The sequence below is a fragment of the Salvelinus sp. IW2-2015 genome, linkage group LG7, assembly GCF_002910315.2.
Source record: "Salvelinus sp. IW2-2015 linkage group LG7, ASM291031v2, whole genome shotgun sequence".
In the NCBI taxonomy this organism is placed as follows: Eukaryota; Metazoa; Chordata; class Actinopteri; order Salmoniformes; family Salmonidae; genus Salvelinus; species Salvelinus sp. IW2-2015.
In genome coordinates, this window is record NC_036847.1 from 24,614,690 (window position 1) to 24,637,411 (window position 22,722).

The 22,722-nt window shown below is 42.3% G+C and overlaps 1 protein-coding gene and 1 long non-coding RNA gene across 4 annotated transcripts in view; one reads left to right on the forward strand and one right to left on the reverse strand.

The window, feature by feature from the left end:
• The window catches only part of LOC111966682 (uncharacterized), a 78,179-nt gene that overhangs the window by 12,773 nt on the left and 42,684 nt on the right, over nucleotides 1-22,722 (reverse strand). The window lies entirely within an intron of this gene.
• Nucleotides 43-21,910, forward strand: LOC111966648 (DNA (cytosine-5)-methyltransferase 3A). Of its 3 annotated transcripts, none has more exons than XM_023991498.2 (25): nucleotides 43-144; nucleotides 1,743-1,890; nucleotides 5,774-5,919; nucleotides 6,089-6,305; nucleotides 6,427-8,219; nucleotides 8,758-8,929; nucleotides 9,719-9,778; nucleotides 10,731-10,798; nucleotides 11,556-11,711; nucleotides 12,334-12,417; nucleotides 12,533-12,685; nucleotides 12,781-12,888; nucleotides 13,043-13,178; nucleotides 13,425-13,535; nucleotides 13,650-13,691; nucleotides 13,824-13,903; nucleotides 14,059-14,171; nucleotides 14,279-14,547; nucleotides 14,757-14,902; nucleotides 15,128-15,218; nucleotides 15,432-15,580; nucleotides 15,747-15,832; nucleotides 17,638-17,707; nucleotides 19,493-19,611; nucleotides 19,889-21,910. In XM_023991498.2, exons 2-25 carry the CDS (start codon nucleotides 1,761-1,763, stop codon nucleotides 20,028-20,030), a joined length of 4,641 nt encoding a protein of 1,546 aa, XP_023847266.1. In that variant the 5' UTR covers nucleotides 43-144; nucleotides 1,743-1,760; the 3' UTR covers nucleotides 20,031-21,910. The 3 variants fall into 3 exon arrangements, with proteins under 3 accessions (XP_023847266.1, XP_023847268.1, XP_023847267.1); XM_023991499.2 differs by having other exon boundaries at nucleotides 104-148; XM_023991500.2 differs by lacking the exon at nucleotides 11,556-11,711.

Here is a 22,722-nt window from a genome sequence, read left to right on the forward strand (position 1 = left end):
GTATAGCCATACGGGACGTCCCCTTTTCGTACAGTCCGCCAATGAAATAGCCAGGTTGGGGAGACGTCATCAGAGACAGTATCGGGGAAGAAGCCGGTGGTTCTCCAACCCGGTGGCAGTCTACCAAGAGGAAGGACAACAAAGGTAGGTAACCCATGATTCATATTTTAAAGCCACTAGTTATCATTCTTCACTGTACGACTTCGCATGCGCCACGACACGAATGTTGACGCTATGATTACGTGTATATTTATTGCTTAAAGCCAACATTGTGTATGCCAATTGGTCTACTACCACCTATTAACAAAAGCACAAAGACTGGTTGACGACACAAAAGACAAGTCAACTGCCTAGGAACCGGCATGCTTACTCCGGTCATACAATGTCAGTAAAAGTAATGCCCTGTCTTTTATAATTTATAGGTCTACAGTATTTGTTTACATGTCTGTTAGGGAATATTAGATGGCAATGCTGAAGAACAAGATCAGATGAAAAAAGTACAGTAGCCTATAGTGTCATAATGTCTTGGATTACCCATCAGTATAAAGGCAACAGCTTTGTTGACAATAGAAGCTAGGCTACAGTATTAACATATCCTGAGCTGCAGTGTGCATGTCTGGCAATAACCTGTATCGGAGAAAATATAAAGAAAAGACTGCACTGCTCTTCCTTTGCATGGAACATTCGCGGCAAAAATTACCCCGCGAGAGTTCTTTATACACATGGGAAGGGGGAGAAATGAAACCAGCTGGCGGTTATCATTAGTTACCACAGCCACAAAAATGCATAAAAACAAAAATGTGCTTTTTGGTTGTAGTTTAAGGTTACGATTAGGCATAAGCTTAGCAGTGTGGTTCGGGCTAGAGTTAGATTTAAAATCCAATTTTAAGAAGATAAATTGTAGAAAGAGGCGTGTTTAGCCAAAATTAGGACTGTGGCTATGGTAACTAGTGGCACAGCGTGTCGAACTAACAGAGACAGGGAAAGCAATGTGGTTTGCACGTTTTGCAAACGTGTGCCTGCAATATTCTCCCATGAATCTGATCATTTGAATTCGCCTATGTAACACACCCATATACTTACACATTAATTAAACCTAATAAACTACCCGTTGCATTGGCAGTTTCCCTTTTCCGAGTCCTTCAGTCTTATGATGAACCCCTAAAGGGGTCTGTTTAATATTGTACAACCATTAGGCCTTTATAAAGGATCGCCTAATATGACTGAAATAAGTTGTGTAAAATAGTAGGATTGATTTGGAGAAGAACTGTCCTTTGACTATTGCCACACAACAACAAAAAGTCAAGCAGCCCTTTCTCTGTAGAACAAAAGATTGAGTGGCCTCATCCATTGGTCTGTTGTCTACCCCAATACCCTACGCTGCCCCCTGAAGGGGAACAGGGTTGGTTTAATTATGGAATAGGTATGTCAGTTGTTATGACAACATAGAGCTTTGGACCTTCCTATGAAAGAGTGGTCCCCATCTTCTTTTTGCCTGATTGGGGGCTGTTATGGCTTCAGATGACAGATATACTGTTGTCAAGAAATCAAAATGTGACACTGGTAATTACAAATTTGACCCAAGAAAATATAGGCTTAAATACAGAAGGATTGTCATTTAGTTGTTGGTGTATAACATTTGAAACCAGTACTTTTATAAAAAAATATTACAGAGGTTCAAATGTTATATTTGAAAGAAATGCTATGCCGTCCATGTGAAATGTTGTCTGTTTTTATGTCAGTTTTTAAATAACAGAAAAATGGCGACAAATGTGGACCTGGACCAGACCCCAGATGCCACTGCAGAGAAATGCAGCCGTTTTGAACTGCTGGACTGGCTCAATAAGACCCTGGACATCAAATTCACCCGGGTGGAGCAGATATGCTCAGGTACTGTCTCACTAGGTCACACAGGTTCATTTCTATGCTATAACAAGAATCCTAGAGCCGTCTACAATGCTTTTGTCAAATAGAAAATGTAGACTCCTGACACTTAGTGGACAGGTACCTTTCTCTCTAATGTCTGATGAAAAGCACATGTTTCACTATAGCAGGGGTCTCCAACCTTTTCTAGCATGAGAGCTACTTTTAAAAAATGTAACCTGTCGTGATCTACTCGTTATTTTCTAGCTTTCAAATAGGCACGTTATTTTCTCTTCCTCTCCCCTGCAAACTCTTCCCCGGGTCCTTAGTATGCAAGAGAAAGTAGTGCACCATGTCCTCTGCCATTTAATTGGCAGATATTGTGTTCGGTTTGTCTTTTTAAGCCAATAGTGACTAATCAGGAGTGGGATAATGTCAGTTTTACATTTATTAGAAAGTAGCTGGGAGCTTGCAGTGTCTGATACTTGTGAGATTTGATTATGACAGTTTGCGGTGGAAAATGTGAAAATTGCATGTACCTTCAGAATTGTTACTCATAGTTGGGCTGCGAGCTACTGGTAGCTCGTGATTGACCTGTTGGAGACTACAGGCTATTCTGTACTAGAGGTCGACCGATTAATCGGAATGGCCGATTAATCGGGGCCGATTTCAAGTTTTCATAACAATCGGAAATCGGTATTTTTGGGCGCCGATTTGCAGAATTTTTAAAATACAATTATTATTATTTTATTTTTTTACACCTTTATTTAATCTTTATTTAACTAGGCAAGTCAGTTAAGAACACATTCTTATTTTCAATGGCGGCCTAGGAACGTTCTGCCTCAGATTTTTAACCTTGTCAGCTCGGGGGATCCAATCTTGCAACCTTACAGTTAACTAGTCCAATGCTCTAACACCTGATTACATTGCACTCCACGAGGAGCCTGCCTGTTAGCGAATGCAGTAAGCTAAGGTAAGTTGCTAGCTAGCATTAAACTTATCTTATAAAAAACAATCAATCAATGACTGTCATTGCTCCAATGTGTACTTAACCATAAACATCAATGCCTTTCTTAAAATCAATACACAAGTATATATTTTTAAACCTGCATATTTAGCTAAAAGAAATCCAGGTTAGCAGGCAATATTAACCAGGTGAAATTGTGTCATTTCTCTTGCGTTCATTGCACGCAGAGTCAGGGTATATGCAACAGTTTGGGCCGCCTGGCTCTTTGCGAACTAATTTTCCAGAATTTTACGTAATTATGACAACATTGAAGGTTGTGCAATGTAACAGGAATATTGACTCATGGATGCCACCCGTTAGATAAAATACAAACGGAATAAACGTTTTGTTTTCGAGGTGATAGTTTCTGGATTAGTCAAAGGTATATGGTTTAGAGAAGAAATAGTCGACACGTTATAATTCCTGTAATAACTTGCGGCTGAATTTGAAAGGGGTTCCTTCGTTATTTTACCGTTCATGTCTTCCATAGAGAATGTCTGATCTACTTCAAATAAGGTCTGTTTCGTGCAGGCTTAAACCGCCTCGACGTTTTGATACCCGTGTAAATCTCACTAGGATAAGGTAACGTTTGTCAACATATTTTCATAAATCCACTCTACAAATTGTTTATCTTCGCTTATATTTTGCCAATATTGATTCAGAGTTACCTTGTCCTATGGAATATCTACACAGTTATAAAATTGGCACGGTGATGTAGCCTACACGAAACACAGACCCTATTAAGTTGTAATCTTAAAATATCCTATGGAATAATGAAGGAACCGCTTTTCAGATTTTGCTAAAAGGTGTCATGGGAATTATGACTGCACTTTGGTTGTCAATTCTTACCATGCCCATTATTAAAATAGGATTTCCTGCATATAGAAATTAAGTTTTTGTTTTCAACATTCATCACAGGTAACTTAAACTCTATTTTTATTCAAACAGTGAGAGTATTTTGTCTCCTAAGAGACTCTTCAGTATCATTATCACTTCAGAGCTGTGTGCGTGTGTGTATTTATGTATTATATTAAGTTAAAATAAGTGTTCATGTTCATTCAGTATTGTTGCAATTGTCATTATTACAAATGGTGTGTGTGGTGTGTGTATGATATACAGTGGGAGAACAAGTATTTGATACACTGCCGATTTTGCAGGTTTTCCTACTTACAAAGCATGTAGAGGTCTGTCATTTTTATCATAGGTACACTTCAACTGTGAGAGACGGAATCTAAAACAAAAATCCAGAAAAATCACATTGTATGATTTTTAAGTAATTCATTTGCATTTTATTGCATGACATAAGTATTTGATCACCTACCAACCAGTAAAATTCCGGCTCTCACAGACCTGTTAGTTTTTCTTTAAGAAGCCCTCCTGTTCTCCACTCATTACCTGTATTAACTGCACCTGTTTGAACTCGTACCTGTATAAAAGACACCTGTCCACACCTCAATCAAACAGACTCCAACCTCCCACACATAGGCCAAGACCAGAGAGCTGTGTAAGGACACATCAGGATAAATTGTAGACCTGTACAAGGCTGGGATGGGCTACAGGACAATACCAAGCAGCTTGGTGAGAGGCAACACATGTTGGCACAATTATTAGAAAATGGAAGAAGTTCAAGATGACGGTCAATCACCCTCGGTCTGGGGCTCCATGCAAGATCTCACCTCGTGGGGCATCAATGATCATGAGGAATGTGAGGGATCAGCCCAGAACTACACGGCAGGACCTGGTCAATGACCTGAAGAGAGCTGGGACCACAGTCTCAAGAAAACCATTAGTAACACACTACGCCGTCATGGATTAAAATCCTGCAGCGCACGCAAGTCCCCTGCTCAAGCCAGCGCATGTCCAGGCCCGTCCGAAGTTTGCCATGACCATCGGATGATCCAGAGGAGGAATGGGAGAAGGTCATGTGGTCTGATGAGACAAAAATAGAGCTTTTGCTCTAAACTCCACTCGCCGCTGTTTGGAGGAATAGAAGGATGAGTGACAACCCCAAGAACACCATCCCAACCGTGAAACATGGAGGTGGAAACATCATTCTTTGGGATGCTTTTCTGCAAAGGGGACAGGACGACTGCACCGTATTGAGGGGGAGGATGGATGGGGCCATGTATCGCGAGATCTTGGCCAACAACCTCCTTCCCTCAGTAAGAGCATTGAAGATGGGTCGTGGCTGGGTCTTCCAGCATGACAACGACCCGAAACACACAGCCAGGGCAACTAAGGAGTGCCTCCGTAAGAAGCATCTCAAAGGTCCTGGAGTGACCTAGCCACGTCTCCAGACCAAACCCAAAAGAACATCTTTGAGGGAGCTGAAAGTCCGTATAGCCCAGTGACAGCCCTGAAACCTGAAGGATCTGGAGAAGGTCTGTATGGAGGAGTGGGCCAAAATCCCTTCTGCAGTGTGTGCAAACCTGGTCAAGAACTACAGGAAACGTATGATCTCTGTAATTGCAAACAAAGGTTCTTGTCCAAATATTAAGTTCTGCTTTTCTGATGTATCAAATACTTATGTCATGCATAAAAATGCAAATGAATTAACTTAAAAATCATACAATGTGATTTTCTGGATTTTTGTTTTAGATTCCTTCTCTCACAGTTGAAGTGTACGTATGATAAAAAATTACAGACCTCTACATGCTTTGTAAGTAGGAAAACCTGCAAAATTGTCAGTGTATCAAATACTTGTTCTCCCCACTGTATATATATATTTAAAAACTTTTTTTAAAATATAAATCGGCCGATTAATCGGTATCGGCTTTTTTTGTCCTCCAATAATTGGTATCGGTATCGGCATTGAAAAATCATAATCGGTCGACCTCTATTCTGTACTGCTCTCCCTGGTTACTAGAGGGTCTTAAACGTCTTTTGTGTGGGTGTGGTGTGAAGGTTCCTGCTACTGCCAGCTGATGGACTGGATCTTTCCTGGGTGCATCGACCTCAGCACAGTGAAGTTCCAGGCCCAGGACATGTCAGACTTCCTCCACAACTACAATATGCTCCAAGCTGGCTTCAACAAGACTGGTGTCACCAAGGTTTGACTACACCCCATTTTGTTTCTCAACATAAATTACTTACACCCATAGCTTTTTGTCCGTCACATTTAAGTCAAGGATCTTTTTTAATATTTTATATATGGGCAGAGGGATTCTCCCTTAGTTTCTTTGTGGTATTTGCTTATTGTTCCAACTCCCTCCCCTTTAGCCTGTTCCAGTGGAGGAGCTGATAAACGGAAAGTTCCAGCCCAACTTCATATTCCTGAAGTGGTTCAAGAGGTTTTTCCAGGCTAACCTGGCAGGGCAGGTGTATAACCCTGCGGAGGCTCGCCAGGGCCAGGACATCCAGCCTGCCAAATTCCGCTTCCATTCTCCTCAGAGACTTCACCTCAAGGGCCGCAATTCTGCCAGCCCCAGTCAATCAGGTGTTCAGTATTTTACATATCATGGGTTGAAATATTATTTGTGCTGTTTATGACCTTATAGAAGATAGATTATTGTTGATCTTTTTGTGTTAATCAATTTGTGTCTTCCTTTTTTCGACAGGGGGGTTGGAAACCGACACGGATGAAGAAGCTTTAGGGAAGTATCAAAGGAACCGTATTATTTATGAGGATATATGGAATGAGACTTACTCCTGGGTGGGGGCTAGCACTCTGGGAGAGAKCTATGCCTACTGCAGTCTGTGCGATCTTAACCTCAACATCTATCACTCAGGTCTATTTGACCTGAAGTGTCACTCACAGTCCAAGAAGCACCGCAAGCTTTCCCTGACTGCCAGTGATGGCACCCTAACGCCAGAGTCAGGGAAAAGCAGACAGGGCAGCTGCAGCGACCTTCCACCCTGTAGTGAGTTGGTCTTTCGCTTCATTCAAGCCAACTGTGTCTCTGGTCCCTCCGCGGCTGGGGACCAAGTGTCTAACAGATACGGCCAGTATGTCCTGGGACTACAGTACCCAGAGGACATAGTGTCTGCCTGCCAAAAGACTCCTTACTGCATATACATGTACGGAGGAGTGGTGCTAGGGCAGAGTGACATGGCTTCTGTGGTTCTAGTGGGGTATTTTGATGTAAAGGCAGCCAGGCACTGCATCAGGCTGTTGGATGTTCTGCAGCCTCCAAATGATGACAATGCTGGAGAGAAAACAGCTGCAGCTCTGGTGGAGGACTTGGAGAGGTTTGGGCTTCCTGCAGCTAACCTCGCTGCTCTCTACTCAGATGGTAATGGTTCTGCCTCAGAGCCAATATGCTCACAACTCAGGGAACTCAACCCCAACATGGTGATGCTAAGTGGGCTGTATGGAGTGGCTGATGCAGCCTGCCATGCTGGGGTGTCGGAGCTCTCCACTCAGGCCCAGGAGCTTATTGTAGATATCTACTCTCACTACTCCTCCTGCTCCACCAAGGATGACAACCTGAAGGAACTGTTTTCCAGCATTAGCGGTACTGATGGCCTCACCCTTCCCCTCACCACCTGCTGCCTTAACTTCTGCATGTTAGTCAGGAAGGTTTTGGGAATGTGGACCGATCTCATCTCCCACTTCAGCTCCTGTAACAAAGAGGATAACATAGATAATAAGGCTAAGCTGATCTGCACACAGCTGCAGGATCCCAAACTCAGGGCTATCTTCATGTTTCTGGACCAGGCCCTAGCGCCCCTCCGTGTCTTCCAGGAGCGACTGCATCACCATGAGGGCTCAGCCCGGGCGGACTTGGTGCAGATCCTACAGGATGCCAGCGGCCTCCTGCGCTCCTATGCCTCCAGTTTCCTCCGTCCTCAAGCCGTCGTGCGCTTCCTTAAGGAACGTGACGCCTTTCTCCTCAAGACCACAAAGTTCCACCTGCCAGGGGCAGAGCTGAACGTGGGTGGGGCTGTAGTGGAGGACTTCCTGTGTGAGTCATCAGAGACAGGAAGTGAAGCCCTGCAGTTATTACAGGAACAGGCTCTGTCCTTCTACACAGCGCTCACAGCCAGCGTGGCGGAGGGGCTGCCTCTTAGTGACGGCGTGTTGAGGAGCATGGCCCAGCTACTGAGCCCTCAGGGCAGGCTGAAGGTCACGGGGAAGGCTGTGGGAGAGCTGGGGGCCAAACTGGGACTCTGCAGCTCACCCGAGGAGATCGGCCAGCTGAACAAGGAGTTCCTGGAATACCAGCTGGCAGAGGAGGGAGAAAACAGATATGATGGAGGGGTCCAGAATGACTCGGCAGCACCCTCGCTGGAGAAACATTGGAGCACTGTGCTGAATGCTTCTGGGTCGACCACCATCTTCAGGAAACTTATTTTGACCCTCTTAGCCATGCCCTGCCCCCCACTTGAAGCTCAGAAGGTCTTCACACAGGTATGTGAAAGATAAAAAGCATCACACACTTGTATGTCACTGCATGCCTGCATGGAAGTTATTGCGTTGGTACTGTCCCATTTATGTACTTACAGTGCCTTCGGAAAGTATTCAGACCCCTTGACTTTTTCCACGTTTTATTACGTTACAGCCTTATTCTAAAATGAATTAAATAAAAACATTTCCTCAGCAATCGCGCCCAGGCTCTGCAACAGAGCCTGGGCGCGAACCCAGAGTCTCTGGTGGCACAGCTAGCGCTGCGATGCAGTGCCCTAGACCACTGCGCCACCCGGGAGGCCCTTTCAGTTTAATTTTTATTCGAAAAAAATTCTAAAACCCTGTTTTTGCTTTGTCATTATGGGCTATTGTGTGTAAATTGATGTGGGGGAAAAATGTAACCAATTTTAGATTAAGGCTGTGACCTAACAAAATGTGGAAAAAGTCAAGGGGTCTGAATGCTTTCCAAAGGCACTGTGTGTGTGTGTGTCTGTGTGTGTGTGAGTATCTGCATCTATATTATTTGTGTCTGTGTTCTCAGGCTGTGGAGAATGGGGATGCTGCCCAGTTCGCTGACAGTGTGACAGACAGTGAGCTGGACTCCATTCAGGAAGTAGACCTTACCAATGATAGCACTCTCTCAGACAACATAAGTGTCAACGGGCTTGGCAGGAAGAAGAAAAGTCGAGGTCATTCCAGAAAGATTCCATCAGGTACGTTATTTCATTAGGGGACTGGGATAGGAATTTAATAGAATGTGATATAATTATAATAATTAAGTGTATTAATAATGTGTTGAGTAGCACCCACAAGAGCACTCAAATGCTTTTTTTAAGGTACATCTCCATTTTGGTTTAGCATTAGTTTGTGTGTGTGTACCGGTAAGCAGTTTATCACGTGGATTAACACATGAAAGGGTTAGCTTTAATTGGTTGAAATGCTCAGGATGGTGGCAGCTCTCCATTTTTGGGGTAGGTTAGTGTAGCATGAGCATGCTTCAGGTTTACATTTCTGGACAGCCTTATAGAAGTTGTTGTGTAAGTTTAACAGACTGAATAGACATATTTTTWGTTGTTGTTGTGAGAAATCATTATTGTTATTTAAAGGGGATGGTATTATCATAGAGGGGATGCTATTAACATACCATACCATTGGTTGAGTTAGCTGTAATTGTATGCCTCTCATATGAATTTCAAAACGTGTGCATGCAAATACCCTGACATGGGCTCTGTCACATATTAGAAACCATTTGTCATCATCTCTGCATGTGTGTGGTGCCCTTATCATTGTCTGGTATGCACAAGCCTTGAGAGCAAAAATGCATTTTGACATGGCACCAAAACAGCTACAAATCTAATCATCTAATGTTGTAGTCATGATGGCATATTACAGTAGTATATGGGTTGTAATCTTACACTGTCCATTTATTCTCTCAGTGTTTCACATACTTCTATCACAGGATCCCTGTTTAATAATGGAAGCATCAATGTCTTGTTTTCCAGAGGTGAATTACCTTAATGGGACAGTGAAGCCATGCACAGTGCGGCTGCAGAAGATAATCAGTAAGATAAGATATTGACAGTTACTGAAGTTGATCATTGGTAATCATCTAGATCACTTAAAGGGGAAATCAGCAGTTGCTACATCCATATTTGGACTTATAAATGAATTATATGTACCCATTGATTCCTGAAGAATATAACTTCTAAATGCCTCGTGAGCTTAATTCAACTGTATTTTCCTATCAGAACCCAAAAAATAAGCTTGTTTTACTCCAATGTTTGTAAACAAAGTAAATGTAAGCAAACACTGTAAAGCCTTAAAATGATAATGTTGATATCATGGATGGTCAGTCCTTGAATCCATAGACTTGTCTATGAATTTTAAAGTGGTTACATTTCTCCAGCTCCGTCCCTCAGATTTCTACCGAAACAGTGGCGGGGACGACACTGTTATTGTTTCAACTGCTGATTGACCCCTTTAAAGCCCAGTGCAGTGATTTTCCTGTGTTTTCTATGTATTTCCACGCTATGAGGTTGAAATTATACTGTGAAATTGTGAAAACGATAATAATGCCCAGTTAGTTTAGGAGCTGTTTGAAAAGACTGCCTGAAATTTCAGCCTGTTTTGGTTGGATGGAGTTTTGGCCTGCTTCTTCTTCTTTTTGACCATTTTAATTGAAAACAATCACTGTAGGGTACTTAAGAAAGTATTTGTTATTGAGATAAAAACAGCTGTATTGGACCTTTGTACTCCATTTAAGCAGTGTACAGGTGACACATTACCAGAGAATGCTTCACAATCCGCCTACTGCTCTTCCCATGGTTGAGGTTAATTCCATTTAAATTCAGTCAATGTAAACTGAAATTCAAATTTCCCTCAATGCTTTTCAATGAAACCCGGTCTCTTTAGTTGTCTATGCTCTGTCTTTTCACCTTTGGACAATTTCAGGCAAAACTCATGTATTTTCTGAATAAAAAATGTTATTTGGTTTAATACAATTTGTGTTTGTAGATGGACCAAAGAATGAGGACAATACTGTGTTCGTTGAGGATGATGTCATTTGGACAAATACTATGGAGGTAATGTTTAGTATTCTTTTTTCTTTCTTTTTTAACCATATTTCATGTCTGGCAGTATTGGGTGAACCAATTCGACAAATATGGTAACTTAAGATTTAGCTACGTTATTGTTTTCTTGGGACTTTAGCTACGTTAGTGACGTTATTGTTTTCTTGGGACTCATAATCAACTTCGCATAACAGAGCTTCCCAGTAGAAAACAGACATAGATATTGGAGGCTATGCTTGTTTTTACCATGGTCTTACCTTGCTGTAGTGGGGGGGTGACAAATTAAACCCCAAATAAACTGCATGTGACAACACCTGACAATGGAAACAATATAATTCTTTCAAATCAAACAAAGCAAAGCGTTCATGGATCTTTTGTGTGCATGGATGTCTCCAAATCTTGACATTATGGTAAACTTTTCTCTACAGGCCTTGTTAAATCGAGGTCAGCAGTATGCCTAACTCTGCTGTTGCTTGTCCAATCAACCATTCTCTAAGATTTTACATTCTTTGAATTCAAAAACCTTAAACTATGCCTAGAACAAGTGCATGCCAGCTTTTCACCCTGGTCTAACAAACTAACCTCATCAGTAGCTTTTTTATCTTTTTATTTCAATTTTTTTCATGTGGGTCTGTTTTATGGTTTGTAGTAGTGGGCTAGTTATTGGATGTGAGAAGGTGAGTGTGTGTGAGTGCTTGAATGCGTAAATGTGTGTGTGTGTGTGCGCACGATGTGTGTAATGTGTGTGTGCATGTGTGTTGTCCCTCAGGGCAACATTAGGGGCATTTATGGCTGGGAGAGCAGCTTACGCCAGAAGCCACAGGCGAGAACTGTATTTCCGTCTGGTGCCGATGCTGGTGCCTGGGCCAAGCCACAGGTTCTTGACAACGACAGCAAAAGGGACCAGGAGTCCGAGGCTGCGACGGTAGGTACTCTCAGAGCTCCTACCTGTGATGGCTGGTGGGCAGAGATACCTGAGGACAGGCTCATTGTAATGGCTACGGTATCAAACACATGGATTMATTCCATTCCAACCATAACAATGAGCCCGTCCTCCTATATCATCGCCCACCAGCCTGTAGGAGAGCCCCTCTGACCTCTGGCGAATGGGACAGTGAAAGGCGCAGTACTGTCAAAACAAGAGAACATGTATATTTCGTTATAAAGGTGTGCTTGGCTGTCATTGGCACATCATCATGTCTGTGCGTGGCTCTTGTGATTCGGCTTCTAACATTCTGACTTCCCTTCTAACACTTTTTATGGACATGGTAGTCTCACATTTCCTCACCTTTATCATTCTCAATACTCTGAAATTGTGCACCATGGTCAGCTGGATTGGGTTGCTTAAATAAATGCTGACAAACCAAGTACCAGAGTAGTGTATTACATGTAGAAGGAAACAAATGATATTTACAATTGTAGTCACCCATTAGACAACCTTTCAAGTGTCTTTGTTTACATTTTTCAGGTTAATCTGTGAATGTGTTTGTCATTGTCTTCAGAATATTTTATCTGTGTATTCAAGCATAAATATTTTTGATTTTCAGCCCCTGAAGAATGAGAATCAAACATCAGCATCCAATGTGTCTACTCCGAGTCCCAGGGCAGCAAAGAAGGGCGTTAATTACCAGGTTCCTACTTTCACGACAATTAGTATCACAAATATTTGCTATGCATGGCAACATGCTTCCTTATCATGTAAACCCATGTGAATAACCCTCCATCTCCCGGGGTCTCACCCTGTAGGATGGGAAGGGTTTCCCCACTGGAGAGCTGGTGTGGGGAAAGGTGAAGTGCTTCTCCTGGTGGCCTGGACTGGTGGTGCTCTGGAAGTCCAACAAAACACCGCCTGTATCCATGCGCCGGGTAGAGTGGTTTGGAGACGGCATGTTTTCCGAGGTGAGGACTTGACTTGACTCGTTGTAAATAACAAGATTGATCTGCAGAACAGATTGATGTTTGATCTGAATCCTTCCTTTTCTTTTGTGTTTTAGATCTGTACAGAGAGGCTTCTGCGTTTTGCAGCTTTTGCGAAGTGCTTCTGCAAGAATTCCTATGCCAGCTTGCCCACCTACAAAGATGCCATCTACCAGGTCCTTGAGGTGGGGCTGGAATTATTTTATCACTGTATAACATTCTAATGTAAAGCTCTGTACATCACTGTTTGTTACCTTAACATATATATCACAATATTCCATACTGTATAATACCACAAAGCACCACATCACTCACCACTCATATTTCATGTCAATGCAGTTGGCTGGTGAACGCTGTGAGAAGTCCTTTCTTGCAGCGGGGAATAAACAAGAGGAGCTTAAGTTGATGCTGAACTGGGCCCACAGTAGATTCCAGCCCACTGGACCAGATGGGTTCAACCCCCCAGCCCCTGCAGGTATATGTGGTTTAGAGTGAAGATGCTCCTAGACGGTGATCTCCCCACAAATGGTTAAAGTTAGGATTGGGGGAGGGGAAGCTGACCAAGCTCTGTACCTAGGTGAAACTTCACCCCGTAGTGCTTTGTGTTGCTTCTATTATATTTCCACAACAGGGTAACACTTATTCCTGTGTAGTAACACTGTAATTACACTTGTATTAGCAGGTCATCTCAGTTTCTTTTTGTTTTGTTTCATTCCCAAAGATTTGAAGGCAGAATCTTCAGACTCAGCTCTGTCAGACTACCAACCCCCAGCTAAGAAGAAGTCTGTGAATAAGAACAGACCATCCTCTGGGAATCAGGGCTACAGCAGAGGTAAGTCCTATACCCACCGTAATCCATATTCATTAATGAGGGCATTATTTCTAATTATTCTGTCACTAAATAATTATATTTACATCAATTCAATTAATTTTTTGTTGTTCATAGGGGCAATGGTACAAGAGGTTATGAAAGGCAAGAAAATTGAAGGTATTTCGATTTCTTTCCACAGTAATTGTACTTTCTTGCTCTGTATTTCTCTGCGCTTTTGAAAGATGGCATATAATGGAATGAGTAATTTTACTATACTAATGTATACAATTAATTATTGTATCACCTCAGAATTCTGTTTATCATGTGGAACCCCCCAAATCCACACCTTCCACCCACTGTTTGAAGGGAGTCTCTGCCAGAAGTGTAAGGTAAACCAACTACGTCTTCCTATTCCTTTAATGACTGTTCAGTTTATTTATGTAAACATAGACATGTTAGATAATGTCTGCTTGTCATTTGAAAGATTGTTGACATTAATTACCCTCATCCTCATGGTAAAGCTGTCCCTTTGTAACCTTTACAGGAGAACTTTATTGAGACTTTGTACAGATACGACGAAGATGGCTACCAGTCCTACTGCACTGTTTGTTGTGCTGGCCAAGAGGTCATTCTGTGTGGCAATGCCAGCTGTTGCAGGTAAGCACTGTTCAAGAGTACATTTTCCCCTCTCTSTTCTTTCACTCCCATTTCCTCTTTTACATGCATATCCTCTCTCTCGTTCTCTCTCTCTCTTCCTCTCTCAGGTGTTTCTGTAAGGACTGCCTGAACYTTTTGGTTGGCGATGGAACCTTTAACCAGCTGAAGGACGTGAACCCATGGAGCTGCTTCATGTGCTTACCATCCCAGTGCAACGGATCACTCAAGCTACGGCCTGACTGGAGCGTGCGTGTTCAAGAGTTCTTCGTCAACAACAGTGCCCTCGAATTTGAACCCCACAGGATGTATCCCTCCATCCCTGCACATCAACGCAGACCCATCCGGGTATTGTCTCTCTTTGATGGGATTGCCACAGGTTTGTACATTCTCAATATKGGCTTTCATTCTTCTTGGGGAGATTGTTACAGATGAGTGATTGTGATGTGTTGTATGAGGATGTATGCAATGGCAGGTGTTTCTTCTGTTATCTGACAGGTTACTGTGTGTAGAAAGGTCAGGGTTTGGTCTTTTTTAGGTGTGGTTTATAGTGTTGGATGGCTGTGTATGACCATTGTGCTCTTGCAGGGTACCTGGTGCTCAAAGACCTGGGCTTCATCATAAAACGCTACATTGCCTCTGAGATCTGTGGGAACTCGATTGCTGAGGGTATGATCAAACACCAGGGCCAGATAGAGCATATCAACGACGTACGCACCATCACCAGGAAACATGTGAGTTCAGCATACACACACACATTCATGTTAGAACACATTACAACACACACTCCTATGGTCATTCTCTACAAAAATGTGCTATCTAGAACCTAAACGGGTTCTCCAGCTGTCCCCATAGGAGAACCCTTTGAAGAACCCTTTTTGGTTCCAGGTAGAACCCTTTCCTTTTGGAACCCTTTTTTCTAAGAGGGTAACCTTTGTGTGTCTGTGTGTTTGCTTTAGCTGGCTGAATGGGGTCCCTTTGACCTCCTGATTGGAGGAAGCCCCTGCAATGATCTGGCCTGCGTCAACCCTGCTCGGAAGGGCTTATTTGGTAAGGAACCTCCTGACTTCAAAGTAGAAAGAGTGCTTCTACGAGACAATGTAGAGAGCAAATGTCTGAAGCACTTTATCCAGTCTGTTGTCACATTGTTTTATCAGCAGTTAACAGAGTAGCCTACTGTTACATGTACATGCTTACCTTTCCATTGGCCTAGTAAAATTGTTTTAATGGTGTTTCATTGGTTTTCTCTGTCTCTGTTTCCAGAGGGCACAGGCAGGCTGTTCTTTGAATATTACAGGATGCTGACCATGATGAGGCCAAGGGAAGATGATGATCGGCCATTCTTCTGGCTCTTTGAAAATGTGGTGGCCATGAGCGGTCATGACAAGGCTGACATCTGTCGCTTCCTTGAGGTAAAGATACTAGGTATTTCTATACGAAGATGCTATTTCATGGTCAATGAGGCCTGTCTCTCTCTCCTTCTTTCACTCTCTGGCTCTTTCTCACTGTCTCTCTGGTCAATACATTTGGCTGTATGTTTGCGTATTCATTTCATAATGACTAATAATCTGTTTCCAGTGCAATCCCATCCTGATCGATGAAGTAAAAGTGAGCCCAGCTCACAGAGCTCGCTACTTCTGGGGAAACCTCCCGGGCATGAACAGGTAAACATACAGTTGAAGTCGGAAGTTTACATACTTAGGTTGGAGTCATTAAAACTCGTTTTTCAACCACTCCGCAAATTTCTTGTTAACAAACTAGTTTTGGCAAGTCGGTTAGGACATCTACTTTGTGCATGACACAAGTCATTTTTCCAACAATTGTTTTACAGACAGATTATTTCACTTTATAACAATTCCAGTGGGTCAGAAGTTTACATACACTAAATTGACTGTGCCTTTAAACAGCTTGGAAAATTCCAGAAAATTATGTCATGACTTTAGATGCTTCTGATAGGCTAATTGACATAATTTGAGTCAATTGGAGGTGTACCTGTGGATGTATTTCAAGGCCTACCTTCAAACTCAGTGCCTCTGCTTGACATCATGGGAAAATCAAAAGAAATCAGCCAAGACCTCAGACATTTTTTTTAGACCTCCACAAGTCTGGTTCATCCTTGGGAGCAATTTCCAAAYGCCTTTAGGTACCACGTTCATCTGTTCAAACAATAGTATGCAAGTCCATGGGACCATGCAGCCGTCATACCGCTCATGAAGGAGAAGCGTTCTGTCTCCTAGAGATGAAGGTACTTTGGTGTGAAAAGTGCAAATCGATCCCAGAACAACAGCAAAGGACCTTGTGAAGATGCTGGAGGAAACAGGTACAAAAGTATCTATATCCACAGTAAAACGAGTCCTATATCGACATAACCTGAAAGACCGCTCAGCAAGGAAGAAGCCACTGCTCCATAACTGCCATTAAAAAAGCCTGACTACTGTTTTCAACTGCACATGGGGACAAAGATCCTACTTTTGGAGAAATGTCCTCTGGTCTGATGAAACAAAAATAAAACTGTTTGGCCATAATGACCATTGTTATGTTTGGAGGAAAAAGGGGGAGGCTTGCAAGCCGAAGAACACCATCCCAACCGTGAAGCACGGGGGTCACAGCATCATGTTGTGGGAGTGCTTTGCTGCAGGAGGGACTGGTACACTTCACAAAATAGATGGCATCATGAGGGGGGGGAAATTATGTGGATATATTGAAGCAACRTCTCAAGACATCAGTCAGGAAGTTAAAGCTTGGTCGCAAATTAGTCTTCCAAATGGACAATGACCTCAAGCATACTTCCAAAGTTGTGGCAAAATTGCTTAAGGACAACAAAGTCAAGGTATTGAAGTGGCCATCACCAAGCCCTGACGTCAATCCTATAGAAAATTTGCGGGCAGAACTGAAAAAGCGTGTGCGAGCAAGGAGGGCTTACTAACCTGACTCAGTTAYACCAGCTCTGTCAGGAGGAATGGGCCAAAATTCACCCAACTTATTGTGGGAAGCTTGTGGAAGGCTACCCGAAATGTTTGACCCAGGTTAAACAATTTAAAGGCAATGCTACCAAATACTAATTGAGTGTATGTAAACGTCTGACCCACTGGCAATGTGATGAAATAAATAAAAAGCTTGAAAATAAAATCACTCTACTATTATTCTGACATTTCACTTTCTTAAAATAAAGTGGTGATCCTAACTGACTAAGACAGGGAATTTTTACTCTGATTAAATGTCAGGAATTGTGAAAAACTGAGTTTAAATGTATTTGGCTAAGGTGTATGTAAACTTCTGACTTCAACTGTATAAACAACTAACACAGACACATCCCCATACTTCTACACACACACCTACTGATAAACACTAACACATGCACTCTCAATATCATGTTGTTTTTCTTATGTTCAACTCATCTACATGAAGTAAAATATCTTTAAGATGGTTTGCAGAGAGTTCACTCATCTGTATGTGTTTCTCTCCTTAGACCTCTAGCTACCTCTCTGGATGACAAAGTGAACCTGCAGGATTGTCTGGAGCTTGGACGCACGGCCAAGGTAACACTAATACGCTCTTGCTTCTAGATGGTTTTATAATTCAGTTGCGCCATCAGTACTTCACTGGCAAGAGAGGTTGAAGTTAAAAGTTTGAAGTTCAGATTAATTCTAATGTACACGCTCAAAAAAATAAAGGGAACACTTAAACAACACAATGTAACTCCAAGTCAATCACACTTCTGTGAAATCAAACTGTCCACTTAGGAAGCAACACTGATTGACAATAAATTTCACATGCTGTTGTGCAAATGGAATAGACAAAAGGTGGAAATTATAGGCAATTAGCAAGACACCCCCAATAAAGGAGTGGTTCTGCAGGTGGTGACCACAGACCACTTCTCAGTTCCTATGCTTCCTGGCTGATGTTTTGGTCACTTTTGAATGCTGGCGATGCTTTCACTCTAGTGGTAGCATGAGACGGAGTCTACAACCCACACAAGTGGCTCAGGTAGTGCAGCTCATCCAGGATGGCACATCAATGCGAGCTGTGGCAAGAAGGTTTGCTGTGTCTGTCAGCGTAGTGTCCAGAGCATGGAGGCGCTACCAGGAGACAGGCCAGTACATCAGGAGACGTGGAGGAGGCCGTAGGAAGGCAACAACCCAGCAGCAGGACCGCTACCTCCGCCTTTGTGCAAGGAGGAGCACTGCCAGAGCCCTGAAAATGACCTCCAGCAGGCCACAAATGTGCATGTGTCTGCTCAAACGGTCAGAAACAGACTCCATGAGGTGGTATGAGGGCCCGACATCCACAGGTGGGGGTTGTGCTTACAGCCCAACACCGTGCAGGGCGTTTGGCATTTGCCAGAGAACACCAAGATTGGCAAATTCGCCACTGGCACCCTGTGCTCTTCACAGATGAAAGCAGGTTCACACTGAGCACATGAGCACATGTGACAGGCGTGACAGAGTCTGGAGACGCCGTGGAGAACGTTCTGCTGCCTGCAACATCCTCCAGCATGACCGTTTTGGCGGTGGGTCAGTCATGGTGTGGGGTGGCATTTCTTTGTGGGGCCGCACAGCCCTCCATGTGCTCGCCAGAGGTAGCCTGGCTGCCATTAGGTACGAGCTGAGATCCTCAGACCCCTTGTGAGACCATATGCTGACACATGCACATTTGTGGCCTGCTGGAGGTCATTTTGCAGGGCTCTGGCAGTGCTCCTCCTTGCACAAAGGCGGCGGTAGCGGTCCTGCTGCTGGGTTGTTGCCCTCCTACGGCCTCCTCCACGTCTCCTGATGTACTGGCCTGTCTCCTGGTAGCGCCTCATGCTCTGGACACTACGCTGACAGACACAGCAAACCCTTGCCACAGCTCGCATTGATGTGCCATCCTGGATGAGCTGCACTACCTGAGCCACTTGGTGTGGGTTGTAGACTCCGTCTCATGCTACCACTAGAGTGAAAGCACCGCCAGCATTCAAAAGTGACCAAAACATCAGCAAGGAAGCATAGGAACTGAGAAGTGGTCTGTGGTCACCACCTGCAGAACCACTCCTTTATTGGGGGTGTCTTGCTAATTGCCTATAATTTCCACCTTTTTGTCTATTCCATTTGCACAACAGCATGTGAAATGTATTGTCAATCAGTGTTGCCTCCTAAGTGGACAGTTTGATTTCACAGAAGTGTGATTGACTTGGAGTTACATTGTGTTGTTTAAGTGTTCCCTTTATTTTTTTGAGCAGTGTATATTTTCAAATGTATGAATGAGTTTCTAGCATCAGATGGGATGTCCATATTTGAAACATGGTTAAATATATGATTGTTATCTGTCTGTTCTTTCCCTTATAGTATAACAAAGTTCGTACCATCACCACCAAGTCCAACTCCATCAGACGGGGGAAGATGGGGCCCCTACCTGTCGACTTTAATGGCAAGGAGGACACCCTTTGGTGCGCAGAGATGGAGAAGTAAGCCTTTATTATTGAGAGTAAAAGGGTAGGGGTGGACAGCATAGAATATAGAAGTGATTACAGTGTAATTACATTGTTTTAAGTTGTTATAGTTACCATTATTCTTATACCATGATTGTTCATGGATACAGCTCTCACTTGTCAAAGTCAATGGTCTTATAGTGTGGAAGTTAAGTGAATGTAATCTGTAATTTCTGCTACAAATACACTTACCCTCAGGTTGTTTTGACATTGTTCTAACATTTTCCACGTTATGTGATTGACCTTCCTGCAGGATCTTTGGCTTTCCCAAGCATTACACTGATGTCAACAACATGGGTCGGAGCCAGCGGCAAAAAGTACTGGGCCAATCATGGAGTGTACCAGTTATCAGGCACCTCTTCGCGCCACTCAAGGACTACTTTGCCTGTGAGTAGGAACCTCACGTTCCTGTATGCTGCACTGTCAACAACAACAGCAACATGAAATGGCTGATTGTTGGAGGGGAGGATAAAAACAGTATACTTATCCTGCCCTGCTTTTCAGCAAATTAAATTATCTTGTGTTTATCAGACTGACCTCAATCATATTAGTCTTTTTGTACCACTGTCTGTATTGTCTGTTTTATTTGTTTTCAGTTAATGAGCAGCTGTTTCAATGCAGTGTGGTCATATAATCACAGTATTCCCAGAATGCACTGACACTTTTTGGTTATTTCGGTTTGTCTGGAGTAGTTCACGTTTGTCAATGATGGTGAGGTCAGACCTCAAACCCTGCCCACTATCTACCTCAATACTGATCTGTGTCTTAAATCTGCAGTTTTCTGTATTTCATAAAATTTTATAAATAGTCATAAAATCATATTCACTTGTAAATATGACTGAACCTTCTAATGTTTTGTTACTTGTTTGGAAAAAAAGATCCTCTGAGAATTGAAAATCTGAAATTCATATTCAAACTAAGGCAGAAAATGTGCCTCGTGTTTGTTTTGTATTTTAACTTGGCCAATATTCACCATTGTTACTCTCTCTGTGGTGCTAGAGTGTGTTTAGGTTTTTAATGATAGAGTTGGTCACAGGACACACATTTTGACTTACATTGTTTCACTTGCCATTTATAGACTTTAATTTGGGTGATATAGTCAAGCATGTGGATACTATATATACCTGCATGCTTATTTTCTTCAAAGAAAAAGTTGCTGAAAGCCAGTCCTAGCAGCTTTGATTTAAATAGTAAGCTGTGTACATTCTCCCTCTCTCTTGGAGCAATGGGCAGAGGAACGGTTTTAATTGCAAGTGCCTACTAAACAATTGTTTAAAACCCAGGAACAACACGTGTAGAACTATTTTTCTCCTGTAATTATTATTAATTCTTTATTATTTCAAAGGGAGCTGGACAAAGCTCTGACGAAAGGAATACATCATAAACGTTGTCTCGTAATCCTTTCAGTAAATCAGACAGGCAGCGTGTAAGTTTGTGAAAGCAACTATTTTAAAATTCCCTTGTATGTTCTTAGGGTGCTGATGAAGGTCACATGGAGGGCCTAGTCATAAAATACCCACTTCGGTTTCATGCCTGTGTTTGACGTGTGCTGTTATGACCAGTAGACTGTGTGTTAAGTTGAAGTGATGTTTTAACTCCAGTGTTCTGTTCACCTCTCTCAACAAGTTTGTTGAAATATACCACAACACAACCATCTTTCATAGAACAACTTGAAGTTACTCTACATTCTGAAATCATAAGTACTGTTTGTCATTTGGGGTTATTGAGATTCTTAACTCATTATCAGTTTAGTTTTGAATCCTTGTTCCCCTCCAGCATCCATACCTTCCTCTCGTGCTGTGTGTCAGTGTGGTGAATGACATCAAACTTCTCTTAACTCAGAGAGCGAACACATACTCGATACCAAATGTGTTTTTTCTTACCATTTCTGTTTTTAATAAGCACCATCAGTTGAACACCGTCTGGACTGTGATTTGCGTACGTAAGATGCTGGCCTTATTAATTCGTTTTTTTWAATGAAACAAAAGGAATGAACAATATCGTTCTGTGTACTGTGTTTYAATAATACTTTTATACCAATACCTCAAATGTTATGTTATTAGGGTCTTCACTAGACTCCTATTGGTGCTATATTATGCAATTGTTTTCTTATTTTCTTGCATGGTATGTTTAATATTGGTCAGGTTGTATAAAACATGTCTACTTGTCCACAGACTAGTTTAATGTATAGTTGTCAGTCTCATAACCCCATGTAAAGCTTTTGTCCCACGTTTACAGTCGTGTTAGAGATTAGAAATAAACTTCCCAAATTGTATTATTTGTACTTTGTCCTTGTTGTCAGTCGGTTAATTTATTGATTTTATATTATAGTGTGTGTGCGCTTAAAGCTTATAGGTGGTCTCTGGGACCATAGCCTATTGTGTACACTCCAAGCCTGTAGGTGAAATGTGCTATTGTGGTTTTATACAAGGCCATATATTAATCTTAACCTGAACAAAGAAATGAAACAGTGGTGTGAAGAAGATCATGTAAGAATAATAGTGGATCAATATATTAGTAATACGTTGTATTCTTGTTTGGCAGTGTACACAGATGGTTTGAAGGATCCCATTGACGTGACTACAGGAACAGGTGTATTTATTCCTGAGTTCAATGTTTATCTATGCAAGATATTAACAAATAATAGATCGGTATATTCAACAGAAATGGTCGCAATAATTGTTGGATTGAAATGGATAGAGGATGTGCAACCAAGAAGAGTATAAATATGTATGGATTCTGCATCAGTTTTGTGTAGTTCAATATCTGGAAAATCAGATCGAGAGGATTTATGGTTTGAAGTAATTACGATTTTGTTAGAATTACAAATAAATGGTACAGAGGTTTTGTTGGATTCCTGCTCATACAGGAGTCAATGTAAATGATATAGTAGATACTGTATAATTGCAAAGAAAGCAATGTAAATGAATAAAGTGGATATGCAGGTGCAGCTTGGTAGAGGAGAGGTTAAAACATTGATCTGAAAGACTGGGTTGGATTGCTGGCAGAGGCAATAGGATGCAAGTTCTAAGGGGATACATTTTTATAGTACAAGGAAAGCTGTATGGGCGGTAACCTAGTGCCATG